Consider the following 27,425-nt stretch of genomic DNA (forward strand, 5'->3'; position numbering starts at 1 on the left):
AATCAACTGATGATGAAGTCACTCTCAGTGCAGAAGAAGTGTCTCTTTTAGAGGAGGACACTGATGAGCCGATAGTGCAGCAAGAGGCACATGGATTGTAGTTGTGGCTAAAAGGCTTCCCTATTGGAAGAGCTGAACTTTGGGTTGCCTCAAAAATGGTGCAGCCGGTGTTGCCTGCCTTTACCGGAGTCCCAAGGTGTAGAGTGAATACCAAATTTTTTTTTGCCTATAAATTTCTTTCAGTTGATTATGGACGATGTATTTTTCGATGAGATTGTTGACCAGACTGATTTGGATGCTGAACAGTATTTGAGAGACAACACTGCCAGACTTAGGCCTCACTAGTGCTACCCAGTGGACTCCAACTAATCTAAAGTAGTTGAAGTTCTTGGGTTTAACTGTTGATGGGCTTAATAATTAAACCTTCACTACCTTCATATTGGTCTGCCAGTCCCTTGATGGGAACAGCTATACTTCTCTTTAACCTTGAGTTGTGATCGGTATTTGCTTCTGCACTGGATGCGACATTTAGTTGATAATGCTTCAGCCTTGCAACAAGATCACCTCGATTGTGACAACATTTTTAAGGTTCGGCCTGTCCTTGATTACTTGGTAGATCATTTTTCCCAGTTCTATGTTCCAGGGAAAGAAATAGTTGTGGATGAGTTTGATTCTGTTCAAAAGCTCTTTGGTTTTTATGCAGTACATTCCTAGCAAGAGGGCGTGTTATAAAATCAAGAGGTATACGCCGTCAGGAGTAGTACTGGATAGGTCTATAATTTCAGGGTGTACACCTGTAGGGATTCCACTATTGCTGAACCCCCTACCTGCTGCGCAGCCACTTCTAGAGTTAGTGTGGGAAAGTGGTAGAGGACTTTTTAACAAAGGTCACAACTTTTACACTGGTGTGCAATTGCTAAGGGAATTGTTCAGGTGACACCGGTGCCTTTGGCACATTCTCCTCTAACCGTAGAAGTCACTAAAGCGTTTGTTTTATTAAAAAAAACAAAAAAAAACACCTGAGGAGTGCAGTGCCCTGTGAAGTGATGAACTTTCCCTGTAGAAGATGAAGAGTCTGCGTCCGAAGATGCATGCGTAAGGAGAGTAATATGCACTGCCCAGTGTCGTCCTAATCCTGGGCTATGTGTGCCACACACAACTTAGTTACTGGGAGCAACCGTGAGCAGAAAAGTGAACTGACTTGTCTGTATGGTTCTATATTTTTTTGTTCATATTTCATGGTTGGCAATAGTGTTATGCATTTATTAAGAGCTATTGTGTTTGTAGTTATAGTTTTGTATCTACTTTGAACTGGTTTGTGTTTTGTAAAAAATAATAACACAATGGCAATGAATATGGACGGACAGTGTATATGGACTGGGCCTGGCTGTCAGTGTGTGTGAGTAGTGACTTGCTGCAGGTCACCACACTCACTGGTAGCTAAAAGCCAGGCCACCTACTCTGTCAGCCGGTTTGTTCACTGCATCAGTCATGTGGGCATATGGAAGTGACGGGCCCTGGCGGATGGTGGTGTGATTGGTCTTTGTGTCACATTTTGTGAGCCCAGCATCTTCCCTGTGTCCTAATACAGGCCAGAGTTCAAGGATTGCTAAAAGACCTAGGTACGGAGCCTCAGACTTTTCTGGTTAATTATATTATTTGTTCAAAAGTGTTTTTCAGCTACCTGCGCCTGTTTTACTGTAGAGTCTGTTTCAGGCAGCTTGAACTTTTAAAGTGGTGTGTTTTTTTTTTTTTTTTTGCCATGTGTGTGAATTACCTTTCTAGTTTGTGTCACATGACTTCATAACCCCACCGTCTTTCCTAAGTAAAAAGGCTACATACATCTTGCAGTGTGTGTTTAGGAGACGGTTTAATTTCTTTCTGTGATTTAAATTGTGTTTAGAAACTGTCTGCTTCCCCTGTTTTTTGCCTTATAAAAGCCACATTTCTGAGTGCGCGACAAGCAGTATTTCAGTGTTTGTTTTTAGCCAACCTCTCCCTTGCCTGGAAAGTAGACTCTGCTTGCTTGAAAAAGTGGATTCAGCCTGTCTGTATCCAAAGAGATTCTGAATAGAGCAGCAGGTGCCTCCTCCCTGCCCACAGGGAACTGGACTTCAGTTAACTTGCTCCTTATATAAGTTCCTATAGGTTGTTGCATATGTTCTTGTGATAGGTTGTTGGGGGCTGGTCTTTCCATTGGTTGCTGGTTCCAGGGCTGGGGCTGTGAATGGTGGATAGGGCTGGGATTCTGATTAGTTGCTGGTTCTAGGACTGTGTTTGGTGGATAGGGCTGAGATTCTGATTGGTTGCTGGTTCTAGGGCTGTGTTTGGTGGATAGGGCTGGGAATCTGATTGGTTGCTGGTTCTAGGGCCATGGCTGTGATTAGTGGTCAGGATTAGGGGTATGAATGGTGATTAGGGCTGGGTCTCCCATTAGTTGTTTGAATCAGAATTACAAATCTGATTGGTTAGGTTAGGACTAGGTTTCTATTGGCCAGTAGGGCTAGTTAAGCCTAGGACTCAGGGCGTCTCAGCAAAGGGGGAGAGGACAAGGGCAGTTGCGGTTTGGGCCTGGTAGGGACTAGGGCCAGAAATGCTGCCCAATTCTCAATTGACCAGGAATGATTTCAGTCCCTACACATCCATCCAAATGCAAACACATTATCTGCAAAGACATCCAACCCATGCATCACAAACTGGCCGCACCGCAGACAGATTGCAATGTCCCATCACCCAACACAATACCCATTATACAACACATACACATATCCTCCACAACTACAACAGTCAAACACCTGCATTCTCACAACAAACACTACTCTGTCCACTCCCACTAACACAACCTGCCATCACCCACACAACACAAAACCACACTATACATTTCTCTCAGCCTTCCAGATACACACAACCTGTTCATACTAACCAACACTATCCTGTTTGCTCCACACAGACCACCTTTCATCATAACAATCCCAAACCCAGCCTTCCAACACACAATCTACAAACACCCTTCCCCTCTCTTCACCAATTACACACAACCATACAATCCCCACACATTACCTCTTCCAGTCACCACAACTAACACTAACTCGCCTGATACACATCCATCCCCTCTTACATATCTCATACATTTATCGCCGAAACACATCAACACCTTCTGTAACACTAATTCCACTCACGAGCAGTAACTTGCATACGAATCACTCACCAAAAACTACATTAATAGCCCCTCTCACTATTCCACAAAAACAATACAGACCACACATCAGCACATCAAATCAACACAAAATTTCATTACACTTATCGTCACACCCACTCCACCCTCAGGACTACACAAAGAATACAAGCCCTGTCTTTACCCCTACTTTCTCACTCTTCACTAACACCTACCACAAGCACCCCAACCCAGCAACTTTCATTCACTAGCCTCTCCTCCACTGCACAATTTAGAGCCTTACATCATGATCCAAATGCTCCTCCACCACCCCTAACCCATACTCCATCCACACTAAACAGAGGCAAACAAAATAACATGCCACTCTTAACTTTGCATCCCCTTGTTTATTACATAATAGGGCTACCCTACAAAAAACAGTACACTCTTCATGTCTCTCTCAGCCACCAAGTCCACCACCCACCCACACAGACTCGACAAAATGCCTCCTTAACCTGCTGGAAGAGGAACACTACATTGAAAAGCAAGACTATTGTGAGCCTCACACAGTTATCACAACACACCTGCTTCAAGCTCAAATTATACTGCTTACCCTTCTCCTAAACAAAACACTGCCACTAACACACATTTTATAAACTGCCAGCTCATAAATGCTCTATCACTCTCAAAAAAACAAGCACCACAGACACACAACCTGACTTACTATTCGTAACAGAATCTTGGTTGGGAGATGACATGGCCCCAGTGTTGCACGAAGCCCTTCCTCCGGGCTATCAAACCATCACACGAAACCGTATAGGCAAGAAAGGAGGTGGACTAGCTATTATTTTTAAACAAGCAATGAATCTCAGTAAAGCAGACAACATATCCATACAAGGTTGTGAAGCCCTCCTCACCAGATGCCACCCTACTCCAACTTCCTCCTGTAATTTTCTCCGCCTTTACAGACCTCCACCCAACAACTCAACATTCCCAGATACTTTTCTAGATACAGTCTCAAACTTTATTACACTATACTCCAACCTATGCATTCTTGGGGGAATCTAAAGATTTGGTTTGACAAACCCAATATGCCCCATCCAAAAGCTATCACCACTGGCCTAGTCGCATTGAACCTACATCAGATTGTACACAATCCCACATACATCGCTGGACACATCCTAGATGTAATTTTTGCTAAGTCTGAACTAGTTACCATTCATAGCATCACGCCAATCACATGGTCAGACCACCATTTGATAACTTTCTGACATAAAACTCCACAAATCAACACATCCCACAACTACTTACATACATGCACTTATCGACCATGGAGCAAACTCAATTTGGATCGCTTAGAAACACAACTAACAGGCAACACAGATCTAGATACAATTAATTATGTTCCAAAACGTTATGAGTGGCTACAGGAAGCTTTTGATATTCTAATACCACTCAGAAAAACTAAACCCGACAAAAGAAAACCAACACCTTGGGGAAACACAGAAGTTAAAAAGATAAAAGCAACAAATCAGAAAGTTGCAGCGGACCTGGCTCAAAACAAACAACATTCAAGACAAACTGCAGCTACACAAACTTAACAGAACATACAAATCAATCAAAAAAGCAAAAAATAGGTACTACTCCGACAGAATTCAAAATGCTAAATCTACAACCAAGGAATTTTATAAAATTCTCAATAATTTTGTAAACCTACATGCATGGAAGTAAGTCATCCCACTACTCAAGATTTCACAAACAAACTGGCAACTCATTACACAACCATGGCAGACACATTGGACTCCTATTTAAAACAGAAGAAAACCATCAGCACCTAACCCTTTCCTAACATACCCTCGAAGAGTAAACAACCCAGCTTCTACAGTCCTTCAAACAAATATCCCAAGGTGAATTTATATATTTGGTCAAAGCAAGCAGGCCTTCCAGTTTCTCTTCTGACCCTTGTCCACCACAAATCTTCAAGAACTCTTATCTACTTCTGCTGGCACACCTGTAAGAAGAATCTTCAACAACTATCACTACAGGAACTTTTCCTGTAGACCTGAAAAAGGCATACATACGACTGTTATTAAAGAAAACAAACCTAGACCCGCAGGACCCCAACAACTACAGACCAATCACAAATGGACCTTTCCTGGGAAAACTAATAGAAAGAGCAGCATTCACCCAGATGTCACAACTCATTGAAGACAATTCTATACTTTTGGACTTCCAAACTGGATTTCGCCCAGGAAGAGGCACTGAATCAGCACTCCTAGCGATCTGGGATGATCTTAAAAACAGTCGAGCGCAATGGAGTTGCTGCACTACTTCTCTTGGACCTCTCTGCTGCCTTTGATACGGTTGACCATGACACCCTAATTCAAAGACTCCACGAAACCGGCATACAAGGGACTGCTCTCGACTGGATTACTTCCTCTCTTCATAAAAGATCTAATATCATCTACTCGCCCCCCTCCTCATCCAAACCCTACCTCACAAAAGCAGGGGTCCCCCAAGGAGCAATCATCTCACCCTTTGCTTTTCAACATCTACATGATATTACCAGAACTGATCAATGATTTTCATCTCACATGCTACAACTATGCAGATGACACACAAATATTCCTTAAATTAGAATGCCCAAAAAACATTGAAAACCCACTAATCTTCAGTTGCCTCAGAGCCTTTGATCAGTGGATGACCTGGAGCCATCGCAAACTGAATACCTCCAAAACAGAAATACTCATATGTGGTGACTGGAAACGTTATGACCCACTGTGCGCCTGGCCTGATGATCTCGGACCACCTCCTCAATTATCCAAGAAAGTTAAAAACCTTGGAATCGCCATGGACTCCAAGTTAACTATGAATGCCCAAGTGGACAAATTAGCACGAACAAGCTTCATCACCTTGAAGACTCTACGACGCATCTTACCCCACCTCAGATTTCCACACAAGGTGCAAGCTACTATCTCGCTTGTACTATCCCAACCGGATTATGCCAATGGCCTCTACCATGGACCATCTCTATCTATTATGAAAAAACTACAACGTATTCAGAACTCTGTAGCCAGGCTACTATTACATGTAAAGCCACAAGCCAACATCTCCCCTGCCTTGAGAGCACTACACTGATTACCCGTTGCCAGAAGATGCACTTTCAAGCTGCTTTGTATCACCCACAAAGCTATACATGGAACAGGACTGCTTTTTATCAGAAACAAAATAACCAAATGCATTCAAAGAAACCTCCGCTCAAGATTGGCATCCCGCCTTAGAACACCACCATACAAGAAAAAGACTATAGGTGGTACATCCTTCTCCGTTCAAGCACCCAAACTATGGAACTCATTACCCCAACTATAAGAGACAGATTACTTTGTCTTAGGAAAACTACTCAAGAGTTGGCTCTTTCCTTCATAACCACCATATTCAAACAACTATGGACTGCATATGCCTATGTTGATAAATATTTTTTCTGATTATGTGTATATTTCTAGTTATGCATAGTTCTATCGAAAATATGTATTGCTACTATGGCATACCAAACTACACCCACACACTCTTTAAAACCATGGGTAAATATACTCAAACAGGTTTAAATATGTATTGTATGTACATATATGTGTGTGTATGTGTGTGTGTGTGTGTGTGTGTGTGTGTTCTGTGCTTGGCATGTTCATGGGTCATTGCATGGCTCCTGGGTGGGTTGTTATACTAGATATCTATGAATCCCCACTCTCATCTTATCACAATTATCTACCCATCATCATAAGTCATGTCTCTATCAATCTATCCTCCATTCCCACTCTGACTCATCCCAAATCCTTTCTACTATTTTCATCTCCTAAATAACTCTGCCTAAGCTCTTCCCCTCCGCTTCCACACCTAACTCACCAAACCTCACTTTACTACCATGACCTCCCAAACAACCCTACTAAATTTGCCCTCATTTATCTCACCCTGTTGTAGGAAGTTGGCTCTGTATGCACTATTTCAAAGTAAGGAATAGTATGCACAGAGTCCAAGGGTTCCCCTTAGAGGTAAGATAGTGGCAAAAAGAGATAATACTAATGCTCTATTTTGTGGTAGTGTGGTCGAGCAGTAGGCTTATCAAAGGAGTAGTGTTAAGCATTTGTTGTACACACACAAGCAATAAATGAGGAACACACACTCAGACAATTCCAGGCCAATAGGTTTTTGTATAGAAAAATATCTTTTCTTAGTTTTTTTTAAGAACCACAGGTTCAAATTTTACATGTAATACTTCAAATGAAAGGTATTGCAGGTAAGTACTTTAGGAACTTTGAATAATCGCAATAGCATATATACTTTTCAAATAAATCACATATAGCTATTTTAAAACTAGACAGTACAATTTTCAACAGCTCCTGGGGGAGGTAAGTATTTGTTAGTTTTTGTAGGTAAGTAAACCACCTACGGGGTTCAAGTTTGGGTCCAAGATAGCCCACCGTTGAGGGTTCAGAGCAACCCTAAAGTTACCACACCAGCAGCTCAGGGCCGGTCAGGTGCAGAGTTCAAAGTGGTGCCCAAAACACATAGGCTTCAATAGAGAAGGGGGTGCCCCGGTTCCAGTCTGCCAGCAGGTATAAGTACCCGCATCTTCGGAGGGCAGACCAGGGGGGTTTAGTAGGGCACCAAGGTGTGTGTGTGTGTGTGGGGGGGGGGGGGGGGATGACAAGTAAGCACAGAAAGTACACCCTCAGCAGCACGGGGCGGCCGGGTGCAGTGTGCAAACACACGTCGGGTTTCCAATGGAAATCAATGGGAGACCAAGGGGTCTCTTCAGCGATGCAGGCAGGCAAGGGGGGGGCTCCTCGTGGTAGCCACCACCTGGGCAAGGGGGAGGGCCTCCTGGGGGTCACTCCTGCACTGGAGTTCCGATCTCTCAGGTCCTGGGGGCTGCGGGTGCAGAGTCTTTACCAGGCGTCGGAATCTGGGAAGCAGGCAGTCGCAGTCAGGGGGAGCCTTGGGAATCCCTCTGCAGGCGTCGCTGTGGGGGCTCAGGGGGGGCAACTCTGGCTACTCACAGTCTCGTAGTCGCCGGGGAGTCCTCCCTGAAGTGTTGTTTCTCCACAAGTCGAGCCGGGGGCGTCGGGTGCAGAGTAGCAAGTCTCACGCTTCCGGCGGGAAACGCAGTTGTCTTGAAGTTGCTTCTTTGGAAACAAAGTTGCAGTCTTGGGTGAACAAAGCCGCAGTCCTCGGGAGTTTCTTGGTCCTTCTAGAGCAGGGCAGTCCTCTGAGGATTCAGAGGTCGCTGGTCCTGGGGAAAGCGTCGCTGGAGCAGTGTCTTTTCGAAAGTGGGGAGACAAGCCGGTATAGCTGGGGCCAAAGCAGTTGGTGTCTCCGTCTTCTCTGCAGGGTTTTTCAGCTTAGCAGTCCTTTTCTTCTTAGGTTGCAGGAATCTGAGTTCCTAGGTTCTGGGGAGCCCCTAAATACTGAATTTAGGGGGGTGTTTAGGTCTGGGAGGGCAGTAGCCAATGGCTACTGTCCTTGAGGGTGGCTACACCCTCTTTGTGCCTCCTCCCAAGGGGAGGGGGTCACATTCCTATCCCTATTGGGGGGGATCCTCCATCTGCAAGATGGAGGATTCCTAAAAGTCAGAGTCACCTCAGCTCAGGACACCTTAGGGGCTGTCCTGACTGGCCAGTGACGACTCCTTGTTTTTCTCATTATCTCCTCCGGCCTTGCCGCCAAAAGTGGGGCCGTGGCCGGAGGGGGCGGGCAACTCCACTAACTGGAATGCCCTGTGGTGCTGTAACAAAGGGGGTGAGCCTTTGAGGCTCCCCGCCAGGTGTTACAGCTCCTGCAAGGGGGAGGTGATAGTAGCTCCACCCTGTGCAGGCTTTGTTACTAGCCACAGAGTGACAAAGGCACTCTCCTCATGTGGCCAGCAACATGTCTCGAGTGTGGCAGGCTGCTAAAACCAGTCAGCCTACACGGGTAGTTGGTTAAGGTTTCAGGGGGCACCTCTAAGGTGCCCTCTGGGGTGTATGTTACAATAAAATGTACACTGGCATCAGTGTGCATTTATTGTGCTGAGAAGTTTGATACCAAACTTCCCAGTTTTCAGTGTAGCCATTATGGTGCTGTGGAGTTCGTGTTTGACAGACTCCCAGACCATATACTCTTATGGCTACCCTGCACTTACAATGTCTAAGATTTGGCTTAGACACTGTAGGGGCACAGTGCTCATGCACTGGTGCCCTCACCTATGGTATAGTGCACCCGGCCTTAAGGCTGTAAGGCCTGCTAGAGGGGCGACTCATCTATACTGCATAGGCAGTGTGAGGTTGGCATGGCACCCTGAGGGGAGTGCCATGTCGACTTACTCGTTTTGTCCTCACCAGCACACACCAGCTGGCAAGCAGTGTGTCTGTGCTGAGTGAGGGGTCCCCAGGGTGGCATAAGACATGCTGCAGCCCTTAGAGACCTTCCCTGGCATCAGGACCCTTGGTACCAGGGGTACCAGTTACAAGGGACTTACCTGGATGCCATGGTGTGCCAATTGTGAAAACAAAAGTACAGGTTAGGGAAAGAACACTGGTGCTGGGGCCTGGTTAGAAGGCATCAGCACACTTTCAAATCAAAACTTAGCATCAGCAAAGGCAAAAAGTCAGGGGGCATTTCCTTACACCCTGCTTCTATGATCTCCCTAACCTCTTCCACGGACTCTTCCCTCCTTCCATCCTCCTTTACTTATGTCAAGCCTAAATCCTACTACCATATACTCCCAATTGACACTTCTGGATTCTTTCCTCCTCCACCCCTCCATTACTCTAGTCAATCTAACTATCAAACTGATATCAGCTGCTCAAATTAACTCATAATACTTAAACTGTACTCAAACTTCCAGATACTAATCCATCACTAATTCTTCATGAATTAATGGTTGTGCAATAATATTTGTCGTTTGTCTTTCTCTGCCAAGGTGTACATTGTCTCTAGGAAAAGGATCCCTACAAGTCTTCTTACCCACAATGCCCTGCAAAGCTCCAAAAGTGACTAAAATCACATTTTCTTGTATTTCTGTGCCATATTCTAACACAATCAAAAGAAAACCACAAACTTCCTACCACCCAGCATTTCTCAACTTGTGCCAATAAAAATGCTGCCCAACTTGTGTGGATGGGTCTAGTGCTTGCGACAGGAACTGATCAAATATCTATGGGAGTCCTCGCAAAGGGGCCCTCCTTGACCTTGGTTTGATTTGTTCCAGTACTGGCACTAGGCCCACCACAAAAGGTACCATTTTTATTGGGGTAATGTCTGGTGGAAGGAAGTTGGTGGTTCCACCTAGATTCTAGAACTTTCCATCACAGACATTTGAAGAAAATGTGTTTTGTTTTTTAATCAAAAGTTTGAGGTTTGTAAAGAATTCTGGGTAATATGCGGTGATGGATACCCTTATGTGTCTAGTTTTCAATAATGTACAGGATGGCTAGGTTTCCATAAGTGTCGGCTGAGCTAGGGTCCAGAATCTAGAGCTACCCATATTGAAATATAGGGCCAAAAGAGAAAAAATGAGATGCATCTATGCTGCGCTTTGGGTAGTTTCCTGTTGCTGGCACTAGGTCTACCCACACAAGTGAGGTACTTTTTTTTTTTTTTTTTTTTTTTTTTTTTTTTTTTTTTTTTTTAAATCGAGAGGCTTGTGGGAGTATAGAATAGTAGAACATTAGTTACTACCACCCGGATTTTGCTGCATTTGAGCCTTTCAAATGAAAGCCAGTGTAAAAGAAAAATTACATTTTAAAAAATACCCTCCAAATCATATGCTAGTAACCAGTACCCACAAATTCAGAAATATAGAAATAACCACTGCTCCTAAACTCGATCTTGTGCCCGTTTCAGAAATATGCACTTTTCTATAAAAATTAGTCTATGCTCGGTACGCAATGAAAACCCTTTAAACTATGTAACTCAGCTGTTTGCTCTAGGTACCCTGGGTTCTTTGAGAACCTACAAACCCTATATCCCGCAACAAGAAGGGTATAGAGGATGTAAAGCTATATTGTTTTTGTCAAACGGCCATCATGACAAACAATTACAGATAAAATGATGCCACAAATGTATTTCTTCTGAATCATTTTCAGTTTCTTCATTTTGAAAGTTATCTTCCTTTGAAATACCTTCAGGAATCTACACAACACCTTGCTGAATTCGGAAACTTGCCTTTTTTTCAGAAATGTATAACATTGCTATATCACCCATGGGTTTCCCACTGGTTTCCACCACAAACTGGAAGTAGGCTGAGAGCACAAACAATAGGGAAAATTGGCTATGTCTGTGGTACAAAATTAGGCTTTTGACTGAACTCTGCATGTTCCTGAAAGCTGGGAAGAGGGTGACTTTAGTACAGTAAACCAGTGGTTCCCAACCTGTGGTCCGGGGAGCCATGGGGGTCTGCGAAGCCTTCTCAAGGGGTCCGCGAGAGCCTAGAAAATTAAAAAATATTAACTAATATTGACAAATTAGGTCCCCAGCTTCCTGTAATGACTCAGATTGGGGTCCCTGGGTTCCATTAATGTGAAAGTGGGGATCCACAGAAATCAAAATGTTGGGAACCACTGCAGTAAACCAGTTGTGGATTCTGTTTTTAGGGGGACAAAAAAGACTGACACTTACGGGGCACCGTTTCCCTGTACCAAAAAAAAAAAAATATATATCAAATGTTTCTATAATTTTGCCTATTTTCTTGGTCCCCTCTAGGGGAATCCACAAAATCTGGGTATCGTTAGAATCCCCAGGATGTTGGGAAAAAAAGGGGACACAGATTTGGCATGGATACCTTTATCTAGAAGAAGAAAAAAGAAATTACGGCGCCCTAAGCACAAGCTACCCCAAAAAGCCAAAAAGCTCAGCAAGGGGTGGAAAGGCCTTCCAGCAAAGGGTTTAAGAGCTGCAATATTTACCCCAATGCCAGAGAACACAACAGCCTTCAATAGGTGTGGCCAAAGTTTGAAAATGATGGACTTGAGCATGTTCAGGATGGATGCATCAAAAAATATTTGTCCTGCATGCGTTAGACATGGGTCCTGTAGCGGTAACCAGGGGCCCTAAGGGTGCTTACTTATGACTGGTACCCTTAAATGGGTTTCCCAACAACAAAAAAGCTCACAGCCTGGGAAATATAACAAAGTCATACCATGGGACTAATACTACAATATCCAAATGAGATTACCAACCAGGAAGATGGCCAAATTCCACTGAGCGGAAATATTTTGCAGCCAGCTTCATTCTGAACCTCAAACACAACTGACAAACTGTGTTAGACCGGACAGCCTTAGGGTGGTCACCCTCAACTTTTTGCCTGCCTCCCTCTACTTTTGGACACTGTTTTGCTGGTTTTAGGACTCTGCACACTTTACCACTGCTAACCAGTGCTAAAGTGCATTTGTTCTCTCCCTTAAAACATGGTGACACTGGCTCATACTCAATTGGCTTATTTAATTTACGTATAAGTCCCTAGTAAAATTACACTACATGTGCCCCGGGCCTGTAGATTAAATGCTACTAGTGGGCCTGCAGCACTGATTGTGCCACCCACTTAAGTAGCCACCTAACCATGTCTCAGGCCTGCCACTGAAAGGCCTGTGTGTGCAGTTTCTCTGCCGATTCCAATTGGCATTTAAAAGTACTTGCCCAGTCTTAAACTACCCTTTTTCTACATATAAGTCACCCCTAGGATAGGCCCTAGGTAACCCATAGGGCAGGATGCTATGTATGGAAAAGGCAGGACATTTACCTGTGTAGTTTATATGTCCTGGTAGTGTAAAACTCCTAAATTCGTTTTACACTGCTGTGAGGCCTGCTCCTTTCACCGGCTAACATTAGGGCTACCCTCATACACTGTTGGAGTGGTAGATTCTGATCTGAAAGAAGTATCAAGGTCATATTCAGTATGGCCAGAATGGTAATACAAAATCCTGCTGACTGGTGAAGTTGGATTTAATATTACTATTTTAGAGATGCCACTTTTAGAACGTGAGCATTTCTCTGCACTTAAATCCGTCTGAGGCTTACAATCTCCGTCTGACAGAGTTAGCCGACTGCTCCCTTCTGCGTTTCACTCAGACAACCCCAAACACAGGATGCTCAGTCATACCTGCACAAATCTGCATACTAAATGGGTCTTCCTGGGCTGGACTCTTACATTTCAAAGGACAGTGGCCTGCTCTCACACAATGGACTGCCAAACCCCCTACTGGGACCCTGGCAGACAGGATGGAACCGAAAGGGGACCTTCTGCACTTCTAAGCCACTCTTTGAAGTCTCCCCCACTTCAAGGCACATTTGTGTATTTTAACAGGGCCTTCCACCCTACCAACTCAGACACTTCTTGACAAGATACCTCCTGGGAAATAAACTCTGAACATGCAACCTGCTAAAAAAAGCTGCCTAGCTGCGCAAAGGACTCACCTGACTGCTTTGCTGTAAAGGACTGCTGCCTTGCTGTTGCCCAGCTGCCTTGCTGCCCTCTGGCTCTGCTGAGAAAATCACTGCAACGCCAAACCAGAACGACGCAGCACCAGTGTTGCGACCGGAACTTCAATGCACGGCCCACCGGATCAACACATAGCTGAGCCAGAACAATGCAGCCCGACTTCCTGCAAGAGGAATCGCTGCAGTGTCTGCTGTGCAACAGATATTTCCCTGCATTGCCCACCGGATCGACAGCTCCTGTGACTTCGCCCTGCACACCCAGGATTTCGCCGCATCATCCCCGGGGTGTCCAAATTCCCCGCAACCCGAAGAGGATCCAGGTCTGCACGTCAGAAATCGGCGCAAAGCCCTTGCTGCGTGGAAAAGCATTGACACATTGTCTGTGCGGTCCCAGAGAAACTAACGCACATCTCCCCATTTTCCACAAATCTCCTCCTCTGTGGTCCCGTACGGATAATTTAGACGCAAATCAGGTACTTTGTGTAAGAGACACTTATTGCTTTTTAAGAACTAAAGACTATTACCAAAGTGACATTTCAACTTGTACTTATCAAATCTTGATCGTTTTGACCTTATTTTAAGCAGACAAATATTCTACATTTTTCTAAACCTGTGTGGTGTATTTTTGTGGTGTTTACTGTGTTATTGCATGATTTATTGCACAAATACTTTACACATTGCCTTCTAAGTTAAGCCTGACTGCTCAGTGCCAAGCTACCAGAGGGTGGGCACAGGATAATTTGGATTGTGTGTGGCTTACCCTGACTAGAGTGAGGGTCCTTGCTTGGACAGGGGGTAACCTGACTGCGAACCAGAGACCTCATTTATAACACTCTCCTTGAAAATCTCATTTTAATGAATCCACCTCAGCCTGAATTTCCAGAGAGAAAGTGTGCAGAAGCATATGAAAGCGTGCAGAAGCATATGAAAGCAGGGCAGCATCCACCTCTGTCAACGTACAATAGAAATAATGTTAGCAATGACTGAGGTGGTAATTTACTATAAAGAAAGCTCAGCAGGCTGACCTTAGGAATTGGTACCTATGGGAAAGTCAGCTTTAATGTGATGAAATGGAAACTTTCACACAATGCAACAAGGACAGATTGTGCTCACGCTCAGGAGCGCTCACAAAAGATGGTGTGCAAAGGAGGTAAAAACATGTAAACCTGATACATGGAGACAGATGAGCTAGGTTTCTTAAGGGCAGGCATTTCTCATCACTTCATCACTTATGTGCAGGGCTGATGTCAAAGGTGCAAAGCAAGAACTTGTATACTTAAGTCAGCTTACTCTCAAAACATTGTTATGCTGAAAATAAAATATAAGAAGTACTTTCACTGGCATTCTCCGAAAGGATGCTTTACATTTGGATGTTGGTAGGCAGAATTCTTACATCAAGAGTACTCAGTGACAACTACAGGCCACAATATGTCGCAACAGGGCTCAAAAATCAGCTACGTTTGCAGCCTGATTTAAAAACAAAAAAAACAAAAAAAAAAACACATCCATATCAAGTTATTCTTTACTCAACACATCAACAATACATATTAGAAAACGCCTGACTTCATCAGGCACAAAATCTGACTTAAGTCATGCTGCTGGCTAAGCATTTGCCACCTCACCAGTGCTATACTAAGATCGCAGCACACCAAGAGCACACAATCGACAACTCCTGATACATCTGACACTGACACACACACACACCAGTTCAGAGCCATTTAGCTAGCCAAGTTGCTTGCTAGCTCACCCTTTGTGAAGGATTTAAGTTAATCTTAAATCAACAGCATATGCACAGAGAATGCAATTCAATCCAAAGATGCCTCAAAAAAGCCATCTGAAGCAATGCACAAGTGTGCAACCCACACCTGAGAACATGCACCCAGGCACATAATGCTCCACAAATATCCTCTGCAAGTGCATATAAAATCATTAAACAATACGTCAGTCTTTGCAGCCATTAACAATGTGACTACAATCTATACAACATGAGACAACCATACAAGATATTAACAGGCCACCAATGGCGTGGAGTTCCTATAGCCCTACGCCAAGGCCATATTTAGGGTCAAAGAAAACAAGTTTTCACGTTTATTTTGTCTTTTGGACAAGTAGGCCCAACCCCCTGCAGTACAAACCCTTTGGCTGGCAGTTTACAGTACCCCATTATGAATCAGAGAAGGGCATTGTCTGCAGTTAAGGTAATATGTGTGCCCATATGTTAATGCGGTTCACACTTTATGGTCCATTAAAGCAAAGTCTTTATTATTTGGGTGGCTACTAACAAAATGCTATAAGCTGCACTACTGGCAGTGGATCCAATGTAAAAATGTGTACACCCAACTGCAAAGTTTAATAATATGAGACTAAATATATTGCTCCCAGCATACTCTCTGGTTTGATGCAAATATTTGCAGAAGCTTGAAAACAAGATTGGTGATCTTTGCTTTCAAAATAAAATGTTCACAAAAAAAATGAAACTAGGAAAAAAAAGTTTTGCTAAACTGCAGTGAAATATTGCCCCTCCATTTCTTTGAATCATAATTCAGTAAAATTTGTAATGCGCGCTAGTATTTAAAACAAACAAAAAAAAACATAATAGAAAAAAAAAAAAAAAAAAAAAAGTTTAACTAGTTCCAACAAGATTATGGGAAACATAAAATAAACAACAATAGGCAAAGCCAGTAGGGCCGACATTGGCGGTCAGCCTTTTGGTTTTGTCAATGTGTGTTGTTTTGACATGGTTTTTGTGAAACATTATTGTTGTGGGAGCTGCTGGACTCTCACCATCATACCAAACAATCAAAATATTTTTGATTTCAAAAAGTACATCTTGCCACAGTAGTTCAAGGCACTGAATTTAACTACTTTATGTGCCAAAATGCTCCTTGTGAAAGATCAGAATGCTGCCACTCACAGTGAAGTCAGCTGATAAACAGAGAGAAAGAATTGAAATAAAAACAAAAAAGGTCTAAATTCTTAAAGGAAATCACAAAGGTGCACCAATGGTATTTGTCCTTGCATTAGTGACAATTTCTGGCTTTCATGAATTCACAGAAGTAGGTCAGGAAATCATACTCCTAGAAAATATTTGTGAACTGCACTTAAGCTTGATCAAATATGCTTGTGTAGATCTGCTCATGCGAAAATGCGTTGAGTGCTTACAAGTTCCCTTTCCCTTCAACCACTTTTCCCCAACCCTGGAAGAATTTACTTCTGCCCTTGTCAGGAGTAAATTTCCGGCTTTCTCTGTATGGGAAAAGTTTAGAGAAGAGCTGGTGAAAACCCCCAAAACATACAAGTTAGTACATTTGCAAAGATTAAACAGGGTATTCCAACCCTGGAACTATTGCTTACCCCTATATGTAGATCTGATCAAAGGTGGCATAATAAGGGAACTGCTAGTATTCAAACCTTACAACAGTATCAGGCTTGGCGTAATGAGAGAGACTGACATCAGAGCTCTTGTATGAGATTGCTGCCATAATTTGTCACCGCACTACATAGCACCAAAGGGACAAGTGGATTTTTTTTTTTGCAGGGCAAGTAGATTTATGAAGCAATGTCTCCCATGGACAAGTAAATATTTTATACAATTCCACACCACTGGGCCGCTGACTGCGCTCAATGAGAATGGGCTGCAATCCTCACTCGGTGGGTAACCCCAGTTAAAAGCAGAATCAGGATCACCTTTCAAATTGTAATTTAGAGCCCAAGGACTTAGGTCACCTAACCTCATGAAAACATCATACTTGTCTCCTTTGTGGGTTGGGGGAGGAGGGGTTGATTTTTCTTAACGTTGCCAGATTGTCTGAGATCAGAGGCATTTACAATGAAGTAAACACTGCATTTTATACAGTTTTATTCAGAGAATAAAGCTATGCCCGATGTTGGCCAAATTGTAAAGGCTTAGTGGTCAGTGTCGAAGACACCTCTCTGAGACCAAAAAAAGCAACTTGCAAAGCAATCACAAACAACATGGAAGACAAAAGAGCCCGTAAGCAAACATCAAATGTGACGCCAAGCTTTGAAGCTAAATACACTTCCAGAACTGGCATGAACTGACCTTAAATAATTTTCTTCAATGTTTCTTAAGTTATGAATCAGACAATACTGCAAAGAAGACTAAAGAAAACTGACTGGAATCAGAGTACCAGGTTGCAGTAAAAGCAAATTTATTACTAAATAACACTTTACATTACAATTAAACGCGAAGCTTTAATACCAAATTATTTTTAAAGATGGCAAGTTACTGTTTTTTTTTTTTTTAACACTTCTTGAGCCTACGAAGGGGAATAGGTCAACACGGCAAATTGTACTTTGCACTCTCAAAAGCACAAAACAAAGTGCTATATTCAGAAACTGATTTTTAACATTGTCTTTGTTCAGTAGTTCAGTGCCAATAGCTGTAACGTTAATAAAACATTTATTTCATATATAGCCAGTCCTGCGGTGGTTAGCTTGCCAAACCTGAAACTAGATTATGAGAACAACTACTGGGATTAAAATTGTGAATTTTAATAACGTAACGATATCAGATTCAGAGATATCAAAACAAATGTATATGATAACAGCGATGTTTGCTTGGGGTAGTCATTCTAAGTTAGATGCCTTCAGAAGAGACCAGAATTGCACAGACATTTGGGGTTCTGCAACAGAGTAAAAATAAGCACACAGCAAAACGCTCAGTGAAAAGCAATATTTTCCACTGCCACCCTCAGAAACAACTTAACACTAAGGTGAAGAGTTTGATATGGGGCTGTATCACCCAGGAGAAACTGTATGCTGGTGAACGTATGTTATTTATTCTTTAGAGCTGTTGCCATGTAATGTATGGAGCCTGAGATGATAAAGGGAAAAAAGAGGAAGTTTATTATTATTAGGTAAAGACTACTGCAGCAGTCTTCTCTGAGGATCCTTGGGCAGATAAATGAGTGCGAGGTGTAGTAAACTCTAGGGGAGAGGTTTCTAGGCAGAAGAAGCTGTCGCTCATGTATATTTAGGAACCTGAAGATAGTCTGTTGTCCAACGGTAGTCGAGTATTTTGGCTCAGAGGTCAGGCAAATGACCATGTACACAGATCAAAAGTTGGTAGTCATCCTTTTTGTCCAATTAATTAGCAGCCATGTTCATCACCCTCACAATAAAATGTAATAAATGACAAAAAATACTCACAAAGTTAGACGCATCCATGATGCCATCTTCAACGGGATGGGTACAGTCCAAAGTAAACTTCAGAACCTGCTTCTTTTTTTTGCTGCCCTTTGTTGCAGGCTTCTTCTGCAAGTGAATACACAATAGTGTGTCACGTGTTTGAGGAATCATTTTCTTTGCAAACTATGGCACGACAAACGTAAACTCTGTAAAGGACAGGCCCCCCTTGGCCCAGTGACTGGTTTATTTTGAATGTTGGATTATCAGCAAATCATCTTTTGCTGCAATGCAGAAGCTACTAACAGCCAAGTGGTTCTAGGACCTACTTAGTGGAGGGGAATCCAATGTTGGATTGGAGGGCTAGATACTTGTAATATTAACATCAGATTTAAATACAGTGATTAAATGAACATCAAGCACGGTGGATGTTAAAATTTGACTGTTGAACGTATTCCCAAGGAAAAATACACTTAACTATGACTTGCATCCCAGACCAAGTCCACTATTCCATGAAATAGTTTTAAAAAAGTGTTGCTTGACCCTCTTCTACAGGGCATGTAACTGTTAAATCTTAAGCTTTCCAACACACAGGCAGGAATATTTTATCTTTTTTATGCATAGTTAATTTCCAATTTCTGAACACAAAAACAATAACAGCTTTTAACAGCTTTGATATAATCTCTTTGGCATGTCCAGGTGAGAAGGATCTCCTGGTCAATTATAATCTGCCATTTCTAAGCGAGTTATCCAACAATTACCAGAGCCCCTCGGAAGCTGCTGGTAGAACAAGAATTCCTTGACATAAAGGGCATCTCAACATAAAAGCAGCATGTATACAATGAAATCTTACTAATTTCAAAGGCAATCATACTCAGACTTCAACCTGAACTTCATGGTCATCTCCACATTTTTAGCTTTTAGGCTCCTTTACCTGCCATTTCTCCAGTTTGACTGTTGATGGAAACAACCCCTGTGTACCAACAGCATGTGCTGCCTCTGTAACGCAGAGACTGAAATGTTGAACATAGAATTTGCTTATGCCCTGAAAGAAGCTGTCGAAAAGCTCCTTCAAAACAGAATGGATAAGAACTATACAGAAGGATATTCCGGTCTGCTTTCAGGGCTCCACACCTAAACTAGTCAGACAAGTGATAACATTATCTTTAGCAATCAAAAGATGGGAAGGAAAATTGGGAATGACAATCTGTGGAACAACAGGAGGATCAACACTTTCTAATTATTGCAATATTTTAAGGTTTATATATTTTAATGCTTACAGATTTGGTTTCACTTACTGTGTATTGATTTAAATAACTGGAACAATAAAATATCAATCAGTACATAAACAACAAACTTACCCAATAAACTTAATACTCTGTTCCTACATATTCATTTAACATGTTGCTATAAAACCCAGCACTGCCTTCATGTATTCACTATAATACTATGTACAGTGTATGTATTATGTTGTATATTGCTTCCATGAGAATCCTCTATCATTTACAACAGATTATAAATCTGATAACTCACTGCTATGACACAGCAACAGTTAATAACAAAACGTGTTACCCACTGCTGCTACGTCATATAAGCCTTCTAGGCCGGGTTGACAGGACTCCTTAAGAGCCTGTCAATGGAACACTGCATGTCTACTTAAGTAAATACAGAAGCACATCACAGGAGTGGCAAGGAAGGCAGTAGGATGGCAGATAAGGTATATTTCTTTACATTTGGGCCATGGAGGAGAGGACATGTTATGCATGGCTTCCCAGTTACCTCTCTGTACCTAAACAGCAGTTGAAAGCATGAGCATATTATACTGGGACCATAGATAACAAAATTATAGCTGGGTAAAAAGTAGATTACAAGGATGTTTTTCACCTCAGAGTTCTGAGTGACATTGAAAATTCAAGCTTTGCTCTCATCGTCTAATTGAAGTCAATTAGAACCGCTCAGTGAAAAACATCCCCATAATTCACAGTTACACATCTATTATTCTCTATAATCCTAGGTGTAACAGTTGGCAGCCAATAAATGTCAACAATTAGAACAGAAAATGAACAAGGTATTTATTTAGAATAAAAATACAAGTTACTCAGATTACTCGAACTATAGTCAGGGCCACTGGAATTATGCGATTGAGCAGCTGCTGCAGTTGTATTTTTTTTTTGCAAAATTAGATTCGTTGCAGTTGACACAATCAACCTGTTGCATGTTCAGCAGATTTACCCCCCCCCCCCCCCCCCCCCCAAAAAGCGTTCCCAGCTCCAACCGTTCAAAAGTTACTAAAAATGCAGAGACGTGTTGCTGCGTTATAAAAGGCTCTTTTGCAAAGCTGTACTGGTCACCGTTCTGATGCTTATTGCTACATTTGGATTTTAAACAGATACTAATGCAGTATAGGCAATATCAAGATCTGTTACCAAGTTAAAAAAATTATGAAATAACGGAGATACTATTACAAAATGTACCATGTTTTGCTGCATAATTTGCCCTCTCTTTGGGCATAATTTACTCAACCCTGCCGCATAATTTTCCCCTCTCCTTCCGCATAATTCTAGTGGCCCTGACTATAGTGTTGCATAGTTTTAACTAAATGTAGCCGGGAACCGGTTGCAGGTTAGAATATGGAACATTTGAATGTGTTATGTTTAGCAAGACGAATCTCCCCCAGCAGTCGGCGATTGCAGCTTGCCAGGGATCGCTTATTTAATGTAATCTATAAACCTTACAAACTGTCATAACCAGCAAGAAGAAGGGTCTTTTTTTATGGCGACAAGGATGTGATGCAGCACCTAATGGACCAACCCTACTTTAAGGCGATGTGGGGAAACATGCGAGGTTGAAGTAAAGATAGTAGAAAGCACCATGAGGAATCCAATCACAACCAAGCTTAGCCACGACACCTGGGAGTAGCGCAAGAAGTGTAGCGTGCACAAGGCAGGGAGTTCAACTGCCAAGGCATTTACGCTGCCAGCGCAGAGGGTGCGGGTAAACAAGAGCGCTGCGAATACCTGTGGCGCAGCTACCCCCGGGCAGGTGAGGAGTGCGAGACAAGCCTAGTCTCTGAGGAGGGTCTGTGTGAGTGGGCATAAGCTGTGTGATGCAAGGGAGAGGAGTGTGAGATCAAGCGCTATCATCGGCGGCAAGGAGCCCTGTTAGACCAGGCGCTGTCAGAGGCAATGACTGCGCGAGCTGTCTTAAGCAGGTGCAGAACCAACGTAAGCTTTTAAGCTGAAGGGAAAAGAAAACCAGCAGCTGCTTCCGCAACAGGATAGGAACCACAGCGGAGCATGTTATAACAAATGTAAACAGGGGGGGGGGGGAGCATAAAAGCATATTACCGGAGTAAGGATTTAGACGTGTGCACATTCCGATTCTGGGAAGCAAACTAATGTGGGAAAGCCATCACCGAAAAGCTCTGATCTCATGAGATGCCTGAAACTGAAGGCCAATTATATTAAGAAAGAGGTCATGGAAAGCACGCTGTAATTCTATTGGATGCTGGTGAGAAGCAAACTGTTATGGAGTTCCTATTGGCAGGTCCCTTTTGGGTGTTGTATTGGAACTAGACAGCCAACTACACACAACTTAGGTATAAGGAAAATATACAGCATTTAAAGGAGGTATGGAATGAAATATTTGTGACAGCAGAACACTAAGACAGAAAGAAGATACTTGAACAGTGGTGACTACTTTTTAATGTAAGTTTTGTTTTCAAGACAATGGTGACTACCTTTTTTGTAAATGTTTGTTTTGTTGGTGTAACGTAGGCAAAAAGCAGTCTGTAATTCCCCCACCTGTCTTTTTAGCCACTCAGGAAGAACCTGTGATACCATGGGAAGATTGGTGGGAAGCCTTTGAAACATTTAGAAGCTATGGGTAGGGAAATATTCACTGCAAAAAGAAAGTAGCAATGGTGAAGCACAATTTGGGAGCGGAGGGCAAGACCGTGTTAAAAACCCTACCATATAGACGGAGTATGGAGAATGAAATCAAACATGGAAGAAAAGTAGGAGTATGTGCTGGCAATGAAAGCAATGGATTATGGAAAAAAAGTCAGACTGGTTGTAGAGCAGCAGAATTTTTTTTTGTCGTGCGCAGTTGCCCAATGAAACAGTAGATCAATAAGTAGTGGTGCTTCAAACGTAGTCGCTACATGTAAATTGAAAGATCTCCAGGAAGAGAGTATCAGGGATTAACAAATTTTACATCTAACATGAGAATTCAAGAAAAGTTACTAACCTTAAAAGAGCCACTTTTAGAGAACGCTATAATAGCTGCTAAATGAATAAAATACATTACAACATGTAAAGGAATTAGAAAGAAGTGATGCTGCACAAGTTGCTGCACAGATTGTAGACAAAACAAAACCGAGAACCAAGCCAGGCACAGGTGCGGAGAATTCCAAGAAATCGTATTACAGGTGTGGAAGCACGAAACATAATGCAATATATGGAAATTGACCAGCAATAAAAAGGAAATGTTCAAAGTGTAATCGAATGGGTACGTTTCAAGAGTGTGCAGTAAAGAAAAATGTAATCCCAAGCATAGTGTAAATATGTTGGAACAAGGGATGGGAAAAGATGCAGAATACCCAGGGGAAGGTGTGTCAGATGAGGATGTAGAAGAGTTGGTGATGTGTGATGAATCTTAAAAAAAAAAACAGGCAGCAGATGAAGTGAACAGATCATACCATCCACCTAAACGTCTGATAGAAAATGATAAGGTGGAAGTGGCTATGTGGGTGGACTCATGTTGGCCATATATATTGATTGATAAAGAAACTTGGTGCAAGGTGGGAAAAAATAATTGTCGGCAACAGATGTAGAGCTGGTTGGATTTTGTGGAACAAAATTACCTGTGATGGGGCACTTTCAAGCAAATTTGTGATTCAGAGGGAGAAATAATCAGTGCCGCTTGTATGTGGTAGAAAAGGAAAAACGTTGTTAGGATGGTGTGAACAACATGCAATGAAAATAGTGTTGACTAAGGTGAGCAGGTTTTAGTACTGGAACTAAGTGAATCTGAAAGGCGAACGAAAGTTTCCAGTGTATTTTATGAATGAAAGCTGAGATGTCTGAAAAAGTTTGTTCACAAAAATTTTCTAAAAAAGTACAGTGGTAAACACGCACAAGGTGTGCAGTGTACCGACTGTACTAAAGGATGTCTTGAAGGAAGAACTGAACAGGTTGTTGGAGGAAGGCACAGAGCATACTGAATCATCAGAATGGTTGAGTTTGACAGCAACAGCCCATAAACGTAACAGCAGGATCAGAATGTGTGTGGATCTCAGATCCGAACAGCAACGTATGGGTGGATCGTCATTCCATACCCAACATAGGAGAACTGTTGACTTAAGTAAAGGAAGGATGCTGGTATTTCACCCTCGATCTGTTGAGTGTTTATTACCAGATATTGTTAAATGCGGAATCCAGACAATTATCATTTGTAACACCAGAAGGAGCATTCCGTTTTGTAAGGATGACATTTGGGCTAGTGTCAGCATAAGCAGTATTTCATGAAGAGTAAGGTGTGGGAGGATTTTTGGTGGCCAGGAACGGATCATGATGTAGAGAGGAATGTGAGAGGATATTTGAGTTTCACTTGTTGTGAAGTCTAATGTTGCTAAAGAGACCAATTAAATTTTCTGTGTAAAGCGAGGTAAAAATTAGCTATGGACATGTGTGGTCCTTTTGAGTTGTCAAGTGCAGGGCATAAATTTGCCATAGTTATCATGGATTACTTTTCGAAAAGGCCAGAGGTGACTTTAGTGGGTGAGGTAAAAACCAAAACCATGACTAAATTTTGTGGACTATGGCTATGGGAGGCATCTCTCAAAAGAAGTTATCACAGACAACAGTCCCAAGTTTAAGTCGAATCATATCTGGTTCAGCATGGTATTGAGCATACTAAAACTGCAATTAAAAGGTAAAAGATAAAAAGTATACAAAATAGTCAATGCCCTCTTTTAGGCACTATAACAAGTAGGAGAGTGAAGAAGTTAAAATTGGCTCAAAACCCAAACAAGACACCTAAATGTAATGGTCAAATAAATGGTTACTTGTTTGGTGGGGGCAAATTCAATTCATTCAGTTACTAAAAAGATAACCATAATATAGAAATAAAGTCATAATGATCATACATACATAATTTAAAATACATCCAAAGGATTAAAAATTCACAGAACTACGCCAGTGTCACACATTTGAGAAAAGACGCCACAGCAGACAAAATCATCTGACACCATACGTAAGTAATAAAAAGGTATACAGCAATGTAAAAAACCCTTTAGTTTCAAAATGGAAAATAAAAATCGGCACCTAAAAGGAACATAAAATGCAAAAGAGTGTACAAAGTGCACCAGTCTGTAAAGAGGGACCATCACAATAACATACTTGAATGCTTTTGGGTCGAAATGGCCTAGAACAGTGGTTCCCAAACTTTTGATTTCGGTGGACCCCCACTTTAACATTAATGGAATCCAGGGACCCCCACTGAATCATCATGGAAATCCGGGGAACCATGCCTGAGTTACTACTGGAAGCTGGTGACCTAATTTGTCAATATTTGTTCATATTTTTTTTAATTTTCTAGGCTCTCGCGGACCCCCTGAAAAGGCTTTGTGGGCCCCCAGGGGTCCCCGGACCACAGGTTGGGAACCACTGGCCTAGAAGCACAGAATACATCTTTCAGTTCCCAATCAAAATCTGGTAATGTGTCCTTTCCCTCACATTTTTAACCTGAAATAAGTAGGACTCAACTCCTAGGTGAACCTGGATGGTAGCAAACTCCTGAACTGAGGGTTTAATCAACTCATTAGCTTTCCTTCTTCACATGGCAATTTTTTTTAAATTAAATTTTAGCCTAGTGCTCATCAGATCTTAATAGCTGCGGGAAAGCATATCTCCGGCATGCCCAAATGAAATGCAGTAATCCTAATGTAATTTAACCAAGGGATAACCCGGCCTTGGTCACACGATAGACAGTTCTTAACTATTAAGGGAAGCATACTTATTTGCCCAGATAGAAATACATAGAAGCAATGGCGCTATCTTAATGCTATCCTCTACATAGTCCAGATCAAGTTCCTCACACAAACAAAACCCCAGTCTCAGGGCCCAGCATCTAGCAAAATCTTCTTTTTGGGGTGATGGGTTATTTCGATAGCCCCAAATTGATGCCAAATATGTTAGTACTGGTACACCCCAAGCAAGGGATATGATAAGTTTACAACCAACCCTTGAAGAAAATTCAAAAGTTGAGCCTACTGCAGCATTAAAACGAGTACAACGCTTAGATATACAGGAAAGCCAATGTTTCTCATCAAAAGTCACCCCCAGATTGGAAAACTCGTGAACGCGGCTGAGAACCTGGCCATTAATTATCACTGACCCCAATTTACTCTGAGGCTTGCCACACACCGAATAATGGGCTTCAGTTATATTAACTTAAAGGTCCAAATCAATCATATATCCCAATAAGGAATTTACTGCGTCTCGTGAGCATTCATGGTGCGTGCCATTAAGACAGCGTCATCGGCGTATAGCAGAGTAGGCACACTTTTCACCATTTATCACAGGCGCTTGAGAGGGACATTTGCTTTAATATGATTTATAGCGTCACAATACGTCTAAAATATATATATATATATATATATATATCAAATAAAGGAACATTCTGGGATGCTTATTGCTGGCGATAGTTAGCATGCCCGACAAACTAAAAATAATTTATTTTTCTTTTCGGTAAAACGCCCCTTTAAGATATAAATTAAAAAACTACAGTACTTTCAAAGGAACGTTTTGCTATGTTGACCACCATGTTTGCCCTTGGTGGGCCGTTTTCTGGTCAAAATAGGCCAACATGTACACATTTACGTTCAAAAGCGTGGTGTAAATACAGAGTCAGGGTATCACGACGACTACACCCATTTAACACCGGGCATAACTAGAACGCAGGATCCCCGTTTGCACCGACACATGCTTCCAACATGCGAGGAAACTGTCACGTGCATATCGAGTATTAAAAGTAAAGCTATTGCAACACCAATCGTGCGCACGCCACACAGGGTCTGTGCTCATCAGCCCCCAGAGACTACTCAGCTCTCAAGGTAGTAAGGATTCCTGTTAAACTGTGCCGCTATAGGCCGCCTGGCAGCAGCGCAACGTGCCCTCGGTCTCTGCAAAACGGTACCCCAACCGCGACGCCCCACACTCTTAAAGTGGACTACAGGCTGGAATCAATGAAAACGAGAGAGCAAAGGGTGTAGTTTAAGCAATGAAAACCAAGTTAACAACAAAACCTAAGAACACCCAGATACTGACCACAGGCGCCATTGCGACTCAATTACGGCCGAAAGGAAGAAAGCCAAGCGCGCGTGCGCGAAGTACTTCCGAGCGCAGACAGCATACATCAAACTAGGAACAGATCATGGTGGTCGGTGATCGATTATTCAAGTCGTCAAACGGGGCAGCGTTAGCAGGGCGCATTGATCTTTGTAAAATTTTGCGCCTGTTACAGAATTGTTTTGCAGAAAATTCTATTTTCGTTGTTCTGTACATTTTAGCTGATTAACACAATCTACTTCATACATCGTTACAATTTGCGCTAAGTAATCAACAAATATTTTATTTAAACGTCAGAACAT

At 42.3% G+C, this 27,425-nt stretch overlaps 1 protein-coding gene across 1 annotated transcript in view; it reads right to left on the bottom strand.

Annotated features, from left to right (window-relative positions):
- RPL22 (ribosomal protein L22) overlaps window positions 1-27,229 on the bottom strand; it is a 74,849-nt gene extending 47,620 nt beyond the window's left edge. The window contains exons 1-2 of the mRNA XM_069240001.1: window positions 27,103-27,229; window positions 18,797-18,901 (exon numbers count right to left, since the gene is read on the bottom strand). Coding sequence (XP_069096102.1) covers window positions 18,797-18,901; window positions 27,103-27,114 — 117 coding nt within the window. The 5' untranslated portion in view covers window positions 27,115-27,229. The remainder of the gene's footprint in view (window positions 1-18,796; window positions 18,902-27,102) is intronic.
- Between the last annotated feature and the right edge of the window lie 196 nt (window positions 27,230-27,425).

This window comes from Pleurodeles waltl, chromosome 6 (assembly GCF_031143425.1).
Source record: "Pleurodeles waltl isolate 20211129_DDA chromosome 6, aPleWal1.hap1.20221129, whole genome shotgun sequence".
NCBI lineage: Eukaryota > Metazoa > Chordata > Amphibia > Caudata > Salamandridae > Pleurodeles > Pleurodeles waltl.